The 12,071-nt window shown below is 59.0% G+C and overlaps 2 protein-coding genes across 5 annotated transcripts; both read left to right on the top strand.

Annotated features, from left to right (window-relative positions):
• The first annotated feature begins 12 nt into the window (after positions 1-12).
• Positions 13-7,041, top strand: E2F4 (E2F transcription factor 4). Of its 3 annotated transcripts, none has more exons than XM_070451183.1 (10): positions 13-207; positions 628-737; positions 872-1,033; positions 1,361-1,404; positions 2,129-2,190; positions 2,408-2,705; positions 3,174-3,389; positions 5,319-5,366; positions 5,581-5,625; positions 6,957-7,041. In XM_070451183.1, the coding sequence occupies exons 1-10, from the start codon at positions 73-75 to the stop codon at positions 7,007-7,009; spliced, it is 1,173 nt and encodes a 390-aa protein (XP_070307284.1). In that variant the 5' UTR covers positions 13-72; the 3' UTR covers positions 7,010-7,041. The 3 variants fall into 3 exon arrangements, with proteins under 3 accessions (XP_070307284.1, XP_020740643.2, XP_020740645.2); XM_020884984.2 differs by lacking the exon at positions 6,957-7,041 and adding an exon at positions 5,715-6,640 and having other exon boundaries at positions 17-207; XM_020884986.2 differs by lacking the exon at positions 6,957-7,041 and adding an exon at positions 5,715-6,640 and having other exon boundaries at positions 18-207; positions 3,195-3,389.
• Positions 7,016-11,395, top strand: ELMO3 (engulfment and cell motility 3). 2 transcript variants are annotated; one of them, XM_020884940.2, is made up of 20 exons: positions 7,016-7,105; positions 7,252-7,292; positions 7,387-7,459; positions 7,653-7,703; positions 7,891-8,060; positions 8,146-8,245; positions 8,348-8,499; positions 8,581-8,659; positions 8,786-8,836; positions 8,922-9,044; positions 9,135-9,266; positions 9,382-9,483; positions 9,597-9,705; positions 9,814-9,950; positions 10,049-10,212; positions 10,313-10,425; positions 10,517-10,621; positions 10,723-10,805; positions 10,879-10,965; positions 11,059-11,395. In XM_020884940.2, exons 1-20 carry the CDS (start codon positions 7,028-7,030, stop codon positions 11,269-11,271), a joined length of 2,163 nt encoding a protein of 720 aa, XP_020740599.2. In that variant the 5' UTR covers positions 7,016-7,027; the 3' UTR covers positions 11,272-11,395. The 2 variants fall into 2 exon arrangements, with proteins under 2 accessions (XP_020740599.2, XP_020740601.2); XM_020884942.2 differs by lacking the exons at positions 7,016-7,105; positions 7,252-7,292; positions 7,387-7,459; ... (8 more) ...; positions 9,382-9,483; positions 9,597-9,705 and having other exon boundaries at positions 9,883-9,950; positions 10,033-10,212.
• The last annotated feature ends 676 nt before the right edge of the window (positions 11,396-12,071 follow it).

The following is a 12,071-nucleotide window of genomic DNA, read 5'->3' as shown; positions in this document are numbered from 1 at the left end:
GGAGCGGAAGCGGAAGTGGCGGCGGCGCCGGCCTGGCCTGGCCTGGCTGAGGGGAGGCGGCGGGCGGGCGCGATGGCGGAGGCTGGGCCACAGGCGCCGCCGCCCCCAGGCACCCCAAGCCGGCACGAGAAAAGCTTGGGACTTCTCACTACCAAGTTCGTGTCGCTTCTGCAGGAAGCCAAGGACGGCGTGCTTGACCTCAAGCTGGTGCGGCCCGGGCTAAGGGGCGACTGGGGGTATGGTGGATCAGGCCTGAGCCGGTAGAGGGAACCCCCGGGGCGGCCCAGCTGAGCCCTCAGAGCAGGCCGCCATACATGTGCTTCTCACAAGCGGGAGGCCGGGAGCTGTTTCATTCATTCGGCTGAGGCTGTTCATCGGATGTCAGCTTTGTGCCAGGCTTGGGGCTGCGGGTGCTAGTCCTCGTGGTCCTCCCCAGCAGGTGTAGGGAGAAGAGAATCGGAACATCAGCTCAGGCTTCGTCAGGCCTCTTCCCACCCCACAGTCCTGAGCTGCTGTAGTGTCTGGGGAGGAGGGCTCGAATTCAGGCCACCCCCTTTTCAGACTGCTCCAGACCGAGTTCCCCCCAAGAGTGGGACTGAGCATTCTCCATTCTCTTTTCTCTGCCAGGCAGCTGACACCCTAGCTGTGCGCCAGAAGCGGCGGATATATGACATTACTAACGTGCTGGAAGGTATCGGGCTGATCGAGAAAAAATCCAAGAATAGCATCCAGTGGAAGTGAGTGGGGGCACCGGGGAGGGCAATGGGATCTACTGCCCAGAAGTGTCAGGGGTGGAGGGTGGCAGAGAGGACAGGGGCTGTGGGACCCAGAGTGCCAGGCAGCCCCTCTCAGCTCTCCTTCCTGGACTTAGGGGTGTGGGGCCTGGCTGCAACACCCGGGAGATTGCAGACAAGCTAATTGAGCTCAAGGCAGAGATCGAGGAGCTGCAGCAGCGGGAGCAAGAACTAGACCAGCACAAGGTGTGGGTGCAGCAGAGCATCCGGAACGTCACAGAGGACGTGCAGAACAGCTGATATCCTCCTGTCGGCGGTCCTGGCTCCTGGGGAGTGGGCGATGGGCCCTCTAGTCCAGCTGGGTTTGCTCTGTGGCCCCCTAGTCCTTGTCCCGCTTGGGAGGATGGTCGTCCGGCTCCTGGCCAGGTTTCAGCCTCGGGTTCCCTCCTCAGAGCCTCTCCCCGCACAGTCTTGGTCTGTGATCCCTCCCCCATGTAGACCCCAGGCCTCAGGGCTTTTCTTTGTGAGCATGTATATCAGACCTTTGCTGCAAAGCTGGGTCTTCGCTATGGTCAGTCATCTGTCACCATAGGCAGGGCATCAGCCGTTCTCCTTAACCCCCACACCTTGGCCTACGTGACTCATGAGGACATCTGCAGATGCTTTGCTGGTGAGCAGAGCCTGGGTAGGGGGAGATGGGGGTGGGACTGGGCTGAGCCACAGCCCTGAGCAGTGGACTTGGTGTTTGAGAGATTTCCATCTCTTAAGAGGGTTCCTGGGTCCTACTCAAAGAAGAACCAGACAGGGTAAGTCCTGGATTTGAGGGTCTCTGGGACCCTGTGGAGGCTAACCATGCTGAGGGTACAGGAAGCCTGGACTGGGTCCCTCGGTCAGCCCCCACCTGCATTGCCCCCTAGGTTTGGCTTCTCAGGTGTGACAGAAGCATACGCAGAGAGAAAGTGTGTGTGCCTGTTCGTGTATGCTTGTGTGCATGGGCAGTGGTGCCCACTTCCAACCTGTAGTTTAGTTGCACTGTAGGTACAGGAACTCTTCCTTGTCCATCTTGCATTTCCCAGGCTGGTTCTCGGGAAGAGCTGTTGGCCTTAGCCAGAATATCTTTGCCTAGGGAGCAGCCCCATCAATCAAGTGAGGTGCCCATGGCCACTAATCTTTTGCTCCACGTGTCTGAACCCAGATTTTCTGGTTACTGACCTCTGGGTTCTTAGGAGGAGAAAAGCTTTAGTTCTCTCCCCCAGCCTCGATAGGGAGTGAGTGAAGCCTACTGTCTGGCCCCTCTGGGACTATGACCTCCTTCCTTGCTCTGAGGGATAGGCACCCCATTCCCAGTTCAAATTGAGCCCATGGGCCTTGATCCATCCTCTTTGTCATCCTAGGAGATACCCTCCTTGCCATCCGGGCCCCGTCGGGCACCAGCCTGGAGGTGCCCATCCCAGAGGTGGGTGCTCAGCTCAGCCGGGTGGGGTGGATTGAGGGCGGGTGCTGGCTGTGGAGCCCGATAAGTCCCGGGTGGGGCAGGTAAGGGGAGGCCTAGGGTTTGAAGTTATCTAGGAGAATGGGCAGCCCAGGGTGGGAGAGGACACTGGCCCTGGCCCAGGGTCAGGCAGGAGCCAAACCTGCTTCCAATTCCACCTGTCCTCCACCCCTACCTCCAGGGCCTCAATGGGCAGAAGAAGTACCAGATTCACCTGAAGAGCGTAAGCGGCCCCATTGAGGTGCTTCTGGTGAACAAGGAGGCATGGAGCTCCCCGCCCGTGGCGGTGCCTGTGCCACCACCCGAAGACCTGCTCCAGAGCCCGCCTGCTGTCTCTACCCCTCCGCTTCTGCCCAAGCCTGCCCTGGCCCAGCCCCAGGATGCCTCACGCCCGAGTAGTCCCCAGGCGACCACCCCCAACCCTGTCCCCAGTAGCACCGAGGCCCAGGGGGTGGCTGGTCCAGCAGCTGAGATCCCAGGTGAGGCACAAGGGGTATGTGGTAATGAGGGACTTCAGGGACCCAAGAAGCAATATTTCTGTGTAACGAGATGAAATACTCAGAGTTGGAGAGACCCTGTAGGGGTTATCTTACCCACCCACCCCCACCCCACTGGCCTCTCTGCTGGTGCACCCAATGAGCCCTTTTTAACAGGGACATTCTGACTTTGTGAAGGGGCATTGGTGGCAGTTTTCTACCAGGTCTGCCTGTGTCTCACTTGCCCTGGCACCCCTCTTGACGTGTGGTTGCAGCAGTCATATCCGCGAGTCTCCCTCTTTTGGGCTTCATGCCCCATCTCCTTCAGTGACTAATTTTCACATTACCTTTCTGAGAGTGGTGAGCATGCCTAAGTCTCCTTGGGCCGAGGAACCAGGGCCGTAGTCATCCTGGCTGTGGATTCTACCATGGCCAGCTTCAATATCCTGCTTCCTTTCCATGAGTGACCAGGTTTGGGGGATGTGGTTGCAGCGAGTGGAGGCCATGGAACCGAGAGCAAGGACAGTGGTGAACTCAGCTCCCTCCCGCTGGGCCTGGCAGCTCTGGACACCCGGCCACTGCAGTCCTCTGCCCTGTTGGACAGCAGCAGCAGCAGCAGCAACAGCAGTTCATCTGGACCCAACCCTTCTACCTCCTTTGAGCCCATCAAGGCAGACCCCACAGGTGGTGAGTACTTGTACCCTTGGGGGCAGGGAAAACCCAGCCTCAGAAAGACCTAGTTCAATAGAATCAGGCCTGGAACCGAACTCTCCTATCTCCTCTATCAAAACTGGCCAGCCCCCTGCCATCAGCTAGAGCTCTGCCAGCCAAGGCGAGGAGCCTGGCCTCTGGCTTGGTGCTGGTGCCCCTTTGCCCCCTTTCCTGGTCCTCCCTCAAGCCTTGCCTACCACCCCTTGGACTCAGGTCTCAGGAAGGCATGAGCGCTCTCCTAGGGAATGGGCTGTGGTATGGCCCTCAGGCTCCAAAGTGGGGCAGTGTCTTAGGAGAGACAGTGTCATCTGTCTGCTGTCTCCTCGTCATCCTGTGACTTGAGTGTTTGCTTTTTCCAGGACTCATTCTCTCAGCCCTCAAGCACTGCTAAGTCTTTCATTAAATGACATTTCATCCCTTGTATCCCCCTCTCTCGCCTTCCCTACTCTGTGTTTAGACTCCTTGAAAAAGTCATCTCCATTCTATTCCATATTCTGGTCCCCTGGTCAAGCTTCAGATTGCAGCAGTCAGGACCCCAGCCCTAGCTCCTCTACCCCATTCCATACTAGTGTTGCTCTTGATCAATCACCCAGCCCTGCCCAGCCAGCTTCAGCAAGTTTGTCGGTGATTTGCTTGGTCCTCTCTTGCTTTGTGTTGATGCTCTGTTCCCTCTTTAGCATCCATAATGTCAGCTTTTGGCTCTTTTCTGTTAATTGATTTCTCCTTCTGACCTCTCCTTGGCATTTTTTTACATCTGGCTTCCCAGATCTCTGGCCCATGGCACACTTGTGGAGGGCCCCAGTTCTGGGTAGGTGAATCCCACCCTTCATCTTTCCTAGGTCTTTTGCCTGAACCTTACCTCTTATGTCCAAGTGCCTTCTGCACATCCAATGGGCACTTCATTTCTATATCTCCTCAACTGAAACTTGTTTTTCCATGTCTGTGCGTACCCGACCATTGGCCCTAGTCACCCAGAGCTGACACCCTGGTGTCACTCAAGCTCTCTCCTTCTCCTGCTCCCCACCCCTATCAGCTAAATGAATTCTCTCCCAGATGTTCCCCATGGATGGCCTCATGTATCCTAACACTCAGGATCACTGCCACCACCTCTGTCCTAAGTTCTTCAACATTGTCGTCTTTATCCTGACTAATTCTGAAACACCCTGACTGGCTTTTCTCTATTTACAAAAATTCTTTTAACAGCTCCCTAAGGTATACTGGATAAAACCAGAGCCCCTAAACCTGGCATATGAAATCCCTGCTGACCAGGCTCCAACACTTCTTCCCTGTTTCCCATGTTTGTCCTGGTTAGACCTTTGTAGCAGCGTCGTCACCCTGTAGCACTGTTCCCTATTTAAGAGTGCCTCCTTCTCTGCCAAGTGACTTGGGGGGTGTGGTCTCAGCCTGGCACAAGTAGGTGCTTAGCTAGGGCAGGGATGGACAGGACATCCTTTCATCATGCAGGGCATCCTCCGTCAGACAGGCATCCTCCATCAGACAGGGTATGTGCTCTGAACCTAGAGATGAAAGGGGAGTGTGTTGTCCTTCTGCTGAACCGCTGAGCTAGAAGCACCGTACCAATAACTTAACAGTGGGCCTCTGGCACAGAGTAATTCAGATCTGACACCCTGGTGTCACTCAAGCTCTCTCCTTCTCCTGCTCCCCACCCCATATCAGCTAAATGAATTCTCTCCCAGATATTCCCCATGGATGGCCTCATGTATCCTAACACTCAGGATCACTGCCACCACCTCTACTGACAGTGCCAGCTTGGCCTGGTTTAGGGCCTACATCTCAGCTGTATGGCACCCCCTGGGTAGGTGGCATAGGATGTGGAGAAGCAAGGGCTAGAGTCCAACTGCGATGGACCTCTGTGCCCTTGATCATGGTTTTCTTGTCTTTCAGTTTTGGAGCTCCCCAAAGAGCTGTCAGAAATCTTTGATCCCACTCGAGGTAGGGCTGTGTTCCTCCCTGGGGCTGGGGTAAGGGGCACAGCTCATTGGGTCTTAGAGCTGTTTTCTTGCCCTTCTGAGGACCTTATGGTTGTGCCTGTTATCTGTTCAAAGGGTCAGAGTTCCTGGTGGGTGGCTCAGTGGTCCCCTTCATGAACTTTGGTGGGTGGAGAAGGGGGAGCCAGGATGTAATTGAGCTCTCCCTCTGTCCCCAGAATGCATGAGTTCAGAGCTCTTGGAGGAGCTGATGTCCTCAGAAGGTAGGTGGCCCAGCAAGGTCGGGGGTGAACTGTATGTGGGTAGAGTTTGGGTGGCCGTGGGTGGGGCCTCAGCTTGTTGTTCTCTGCAGTGTTTGCACCCCTCCTCCGCCTTTCTCCGCCCCCTGGAGACCATGATTACATCTACAACCTGGACGAAAGTGAAGGTGTCTGTGACCTCTTTGATGTGCCTGTTCTCAACCTCTGACTGACAGGAGCATGCCCTTTGTGGCTGGGACACAGACTGTCTGACCTGGGGGCTGCCTGGGGACCTATCCCCACTCCCCCACAGCTTAAGAGCCGCAGACTTCTGGCTTCCCCAGCCTTCCCTCACTGCACAGTTCTGGCCCCAAGTCCTGCTCCTGCAAGTCCACCTGTTCTGTGCTGGGAGAGCTGGGGAAAGGAGCATTGCCCCCTCCACCATGGAGCCAAAGTGTTTGCCTCTCCTTTTGGGTGGCCTTACCCTACCTGGTATCCTCCTTGAGCCCTCCCAGAGTTCAGGTTCAGCTGCCACCCAGTGGCACAGAACCAAGGACCCTCCATCACCCTCACAGGGCCACTTGTCCATTCCCATTGCCCTGTACCTGCCAGGCCTTCCCCCTTGCAGGAGAAGTCTGGGGTGGTGATGGGCACATGCCAGCACCACCCCTGGCCTCCTTAACGTCTCCCCATGCCTGATCACACACCTCCTCCTGGACTTCTCATGTGCCCCCTCTTCTGCTGGGCCCTTGGCCCTGAGGACCTGTTGACATGGGGGTGCTAACAGGAAGGAATGGAGGTTTCTAGCTAAGAATCTGGGCTGCTGAGTCCCTAAGGATTGGCCCAGCCTCCCTCTGCCCCATAGCCCCCCCCTCTTGTTTATTCATTTACCCTCATTTAGAGCCATTTGCAGAGATTTAGAAAGATTTGCAGTAACGGATGGATTCCTATATAAAGATTATTTTTATACTTTTTGCAACAAAAGGAAATTGTAATATTTGTACAGTATCCAAGTAAATAAAGATCGTGCCTAAGGCTATCTTTGATCTGGTTCTTTCAGGGCCCTTCCCTGGGATTGTGCTGGGTTGGTGGTGGAACTGGGCGGGTCAACTCTTGGAAAAGGAGGTGTGGCTGTGCTGACAGCCCGCCCTCCACACCCCCACCTGCCGCACCTTGGGGCAGGGCGGGGCCTCCTTGGTGGGGCGGGGCGGGGCAGGCGCTCTCCTATCCTCCGGACTCCAACCCGGAACTGGCCTTGGATCCGGGTCCCTAGGGAAGGCCGCGGCACCTTGTCGCGAGTGGGAGCCTGAGCCACGGGAGCCAAGCCTCGGACTGAGGAACGCCTTCGTTCTCAGGGGCCCCAGGCCAGGTGTGCTCTCAGCGGAGGTGGCACATCTGGAAAGTATAAGGCCCCCACGGCTAGACCATGGCGCCCCCGCGGAATGTGGTGAAGATCGCCGTCCAGATGCGTGACGCCATCCCGCAGCTCATCCAGCTGGACCAGGTCACCAGGCCTGGCTGGCCTCCATCCAACCCACCACCTACCTCCGGGTCACCCCCTTCCCCTCGAATAGCCCACCCCGCCCCTCCCCAGGCTCCTCCGCAACCTGTTCCCACTGCCATCCCGTGAGTTGACTCTTCCACTTGTAGGCAAAACCCCTGGCTGCTGTACTGAAGGAGGTGTGCGACGTGTGAGTGCGGGTCGCGCGGGCGAGTAGGGGATGGGGCGGGGCAGGAGGGGGAGGGCGCCCCCTGCCTGCCTCACGGAGCCTCTGCTGCCTGCAGGTGGAGCTTGCCTCACTCTGAGCGCTATGCCCTGCAGTTTGCGGATGGGCACCGGAGATACATCACTGAGAACGTGAGTCCCCTCCCCTCCGCCCCGCATTCCACCCTGTGATCCCTTCTAACTCTGGCTTCGACTCACATTCATCGTCCCACTCTCTGCAACCTGATCTTTTACTGACTCCCAAATCCTCCCTTCTTGGCAGTCCCAACTAGCCAGTCCTCAGGGCCCTTCTTGACTTCTTTCCGTTCTCTGCCATCTTTTCCAGAACCGCATGGAGATCAAGAATGGCAGCATCCTGTGCCTCAGCACGGCCCCAGTAATGCCCCCCCCGACCCCGCCCTCCTTCCCTGCCCATCTGCTGCGCCTCTTTTTTGCACCTGGAGACTGGGGGCCCAGTCCCAGCTCCAGCCCAGAAGTGCCCCACCTAGTGTACACCCGCGTCCCCACACCCCAGTTCTCTCTCACCTCCTCACCTGTGCTCTGCCCTTGCCCTACCCCGCCAGGACCGCGAGGCGGAGCGGCTGTTGCGGGGGCTGCAGAGCGAAAGTCGTGAAGGGCGCCGGGAAGCCCTGCGGCACCTCCTCCTGCTGGCCCCGGACCTGACCTTCGCCCGGGAGGTCATCAGCCGTGATGGGCTTCAGAGACTGGGCACCATCATTGAGGATGGGGACGAGTGAGCCCAGGGCTGTGGTGGGCGGGGGACACAGTGGGACCGCGGATCCTGGTCTTGCTCTGCTCAGCCTCCGATGTCCCTCCAGCCTAGGAGAGGTGCTGGCCCTCGCACTGAGGGCCTTCTTGGAGCTTATGGAGCACGGCGTGGTGTCCTGGGAGACACTCAGCATCCCCTTTGTTAGGAAGGTGGGTGGGCTTTTCTCGGGGAAACAGGTGGGGATGGTGGAGAGGTGTCAGGGCCTGGCCTTCCACGGTGATGAGGTGGTGACAACCTCTGCTCTGCCAAAGGTGGTGTGCTACGTGAACATGAACCTGATGGATGCCTCTGTGCAGCCCTTGGCCCTGGGCTTGCTGGAGAATGTGACCTTGAGCAGCCCTACCCTGGGCCAACTGGTCAAGAGCGAGGTGCCACTAGACAGGCTGCTGGTGCACCTACAGGTGTAAGTGTCTGAAGGTGGGGGACCAGGGAGGACAGCAGGACTGGGCCCTGGATGGCCGGCTGAGCCCTCTTTTTGACCCAGGATGAACCAGCAGCTGCAAACCAAGGCCATGGCTCTGCTGACAGCTTTGCTACAGGGAGCCACCCCTGCAGAACGTAAGGTGGGCATCCATCCAGTGACTGGATGGGGTGTGCAGGAGCTGGTGGGTGCTGTACTCAGCAGTGGGCCAAAAAGATGGGTGCTCGTGGTGGGGCTAAATCACTCAAGCCCCCTTCCCACCCACCAGCACATGCTTGACTACCTGTGGCAGAGAAACCTTCGCCAGTTCATCTACAAGGTAGGAAGGACCAGACCTGACAGACCCCTCCCCACTCCTCTCCTTGCAAGCCCACACTCACAGCCGTGGACTGGCTGTCCTTCAGAACATCATCCACAGTGCAGCGCCATTGGGTGACGAGATGGCTCACCACCTGTACGTACTGCAGGCCCTGATGCTGGGGCTGCTGGAGCCACGCATGCGGACACCACTGGACCCCTACAGTCAGGTAGGTGCCTTGAGCGTGCAGAAGGCTGGGGCTGGCCCGAGTTTGGCCTTGAATCTTCAATTTTGCCACCACTCCCAACAATGACCCCAGGAGCAGCGGGAGCAGCTGCAGGCCCTGCGCCAAGCTGCCTTTGAGCCGGAGGGGGAGCCCGTGGGCACCGGGCTGAGCGCTGACCGTCGCCGTTCCCTGTGTGCCCGAGAGTTCCGCAAACTGGGCTTCTCTGTGAGTGACCCCTACCCAGCCCTCTGCCCCCTGCCTCCACCCAGGGCTACTGCTACTGCTCCAGAGGGCTGGGACCTTCCTCAACTGCCTCTCCCCTTCCCCCCCCCCCCCCCAGAACAGCAACCCCGCACAGGACTTGGAGCGCGTGCCCCCTGGCCTGCTGGCCCTGGACAACATGCTCTACTTCTCCAGACAGGCACCCAGCGCCTACAGCCGGGTCAGTGGTGGGGCGGGGTGGGGTATGAATGAATGGGGTACAGGGCGCCTAGGTGGGGCCTCCTGGGGCTTAGTCATGACTCCCCAGCCCATCCTGTGCTCCCGCCTCCTCAGTTTGTGCTAGAGAACAGCAGCCGTGAGGACAAGCACGAGTGCCCCTTTGCACGGAGCAGCATCCAGCTGACCGTGCTGCTGTGTGATCTGCTCCATGTCGGGGAGCCCTGTGAGTGGCGCTGGGCACAGCGTGTTCAGGAACGGGGGACGGAAGGGCAGAGAGGGCCAGGGGCAGCACACACTATCTCCCTGAGCCCCTCCTGCCCCCCCACTCCAGGTTCCGAAACAGCCCAGGACTTTTCACCCATGTTCTTTGGCCAAGACCAGAGCTTCCATGAGCTCTTCTGTGTGAGCATCCAACTGCTGAATAAGACCTGGAAGGAGATGCGGGCCACTCAGGAGGACTTCGACAAGGTGCGGAGGGCAGCAGTGGGGAGACCCGGGCCAGGGCAGAGGTGGTTCTGGGGTTGGGGCCTGGAACTCAAGCCGAGCTCAGCTTGGGATGGCCCCAGGTCATGCAAGTGGTGCGGGAGCAGCTGGCCCGCACGCTGGCCCTGAAGCCCAGCTCTCTGGAGCTCTTCCGAACAAAGGTGAATGCACTCACCTACGGGGAGGTGCTGCGGCTGCGGCAGACTGAGAGGCTGCACCAGGAAGGCACGCTGGCCCCCCCGATTCTGTGAGTCATGGGGGTGGGTCCCAGGCCTGGCCCCCACCTGCCCTGCTGCCTCGCCCAGGCCCGGCCGTCCGGCTTAGTGAGCCCCCTCCCCTGCACCCAGGGAGCTTCGGGAGAAGCTGAAGCCGGAGCTCCTGGGCCTGATCCGCCAGCAGCGTCTGCTCCGCCTCTGCGAGGGGACGCTCTTCCACAAGATCAGCAGCCGGAGGCGCCAGGGTCACTGTGTGGGCGGTGGTGGGGCTGGAGGGCAGCTGGGAAGGGTTGGGGAGGCCCTCTCATTCCTCCCCCTCCCCCTTTCCACCCACAGACAAGCTGTGGTTCTGCTGCCTGTCCCCCAACCACAAAGTGCTGCAGTATGGGGACGTGGAGGAGGGAGTAGGCCCACCAACCCCCGAGAGCCTGCCCGAGCAGCGTGAGGAGGGCTTGGGGGTGGGCAGACACTTGTGCTCCCCCGAGCTGCTCCACTCCGGGCCGCCAGGGGTCCCAGTGGTCAACCCAGCCTTTTTCCTGCAGTTCCTGTGGCCGACATCAGGGCACTGCTGACAGGCAAGGACTGCCCCCACGTCCGGGAGAAGGGCTCTGGGAAGCAGAACAAGGTGAGTGCAGTGGGCGCCAGGGCTACTTCCCACTGGCCCCTGCTCAGTGCTCCTGGCTCCCTTGCTTCTCCAGGACATCTGTGAGTTAGCTTTCTCAGTCAGCTATGACCACGGGGAGGAGGAGACATACCTCAACTTCATTGCCCCATCCAAACGGGAGGTGAGTATCTGGGCAGCCTGAGCAGATGGGCAGGGGGACAGACGGGCAGGGGGAGAGATGGAGAGGACCTCATGGAGCTGGCCCCATCCACAGTTCCACCTGTGGACAGATGGGCTGAGCGCCCTGCTGGGCAATCCCATGGGGAGTGAGCAGACACGGCTGGACCTGGAGCAGCTGCTAACCATGGAGACCAAGCTGCGGCTGCTGGAGCTGGAGAATGTGCCCATCCCTGAACAGCCACCCCCTGTGCCCCCGCCCCCCACCAACTTCAACTTCTGCTATGACTGCAGCATTGCCGAACCTTGACAGTGAAGGTGGCCAAGGGCCACAGCTGCTGCCGTCATGGTGGCCACAAAGGGTGGAGGGGGGGAAGCACAGGCACCTTGACCAGCAGAGGCTGCGGCAGAAATAAAAGTCTGCTTGGCTCTTAGATGTGTGTCGAGCCAGCTCTGAACCTCATAGGCTAAGCCTGCCTTCCACCTTGGCTGGCAAGTGAAAGGGGGTGTCAGGCCAGGGCCACAGCTTGGGGCCATGAACCTGGGCAACTCCAGTTACGGGGCTGGTGTTCTGAAGGAGGGTGAGGACCGGCTGGCCCTGTTACCCTTCTCCAGAGTGAGTCTTCAGCCCACCCTCTGCTAGCCCTGCAGAGCAGAATGGGCTGTAGTCTGGGGGCCGCCAGCTGAGAGAGGTCTGGGGAAGCCAGCCAGATGAGGGAGAGATGGCAGGGTAGGAAGTATTTCCCCAATTTTAGCAGGGGCCTAGTTTGGGAGCCATATTTCCAGAAGGCTCCAGACAGTTTGAGCTTAGCTCTCCACCCTGCCTGGCCCTTCCTGTGTCCTCTGTGGGTCCCAAAGGCCTGCTTTCGAGAGACTTGAAGGGAAAGACATGAAGTTGGGCATGCTTTGTGCTGAAGGGCAAACTCAGGGTTCCCGTAGGTGTCCGCCAGGCCAGTGGGAGGATGTAGGCTGATTCCGACAAGATGGAATTCAGTGCAAGAAGCCTGCGTTCTGATTAAAACTCATCTGCAGCAGCATGGGTGGGGTGGGAGCCACAGATAGGCCAGCTGGAGGCGAAGCTCAGAGGCTGTGGTCATGGACCCCAAGCCT

Source organism: Odocoileus virginianus, chromosome 20 (genome assembly GCF_023699985.2).
Source record: "Odocoileus virginianus isolate 20LAN1187 ecotype Illinois chromosome 20, Ovbor_1.2, whole genome shotgun sequence".
Lineage (NCBI taxonomy): Eukaryota > Metazoa > Chordata > Mammalia > Artiodactyla > Cervidae > Odocoileus > Odocoileus virginianus.
Note: the sequence above shows the minus strand (reverse complement) of the source record. Positions and strands in the feature narration are given on the sequence as shown.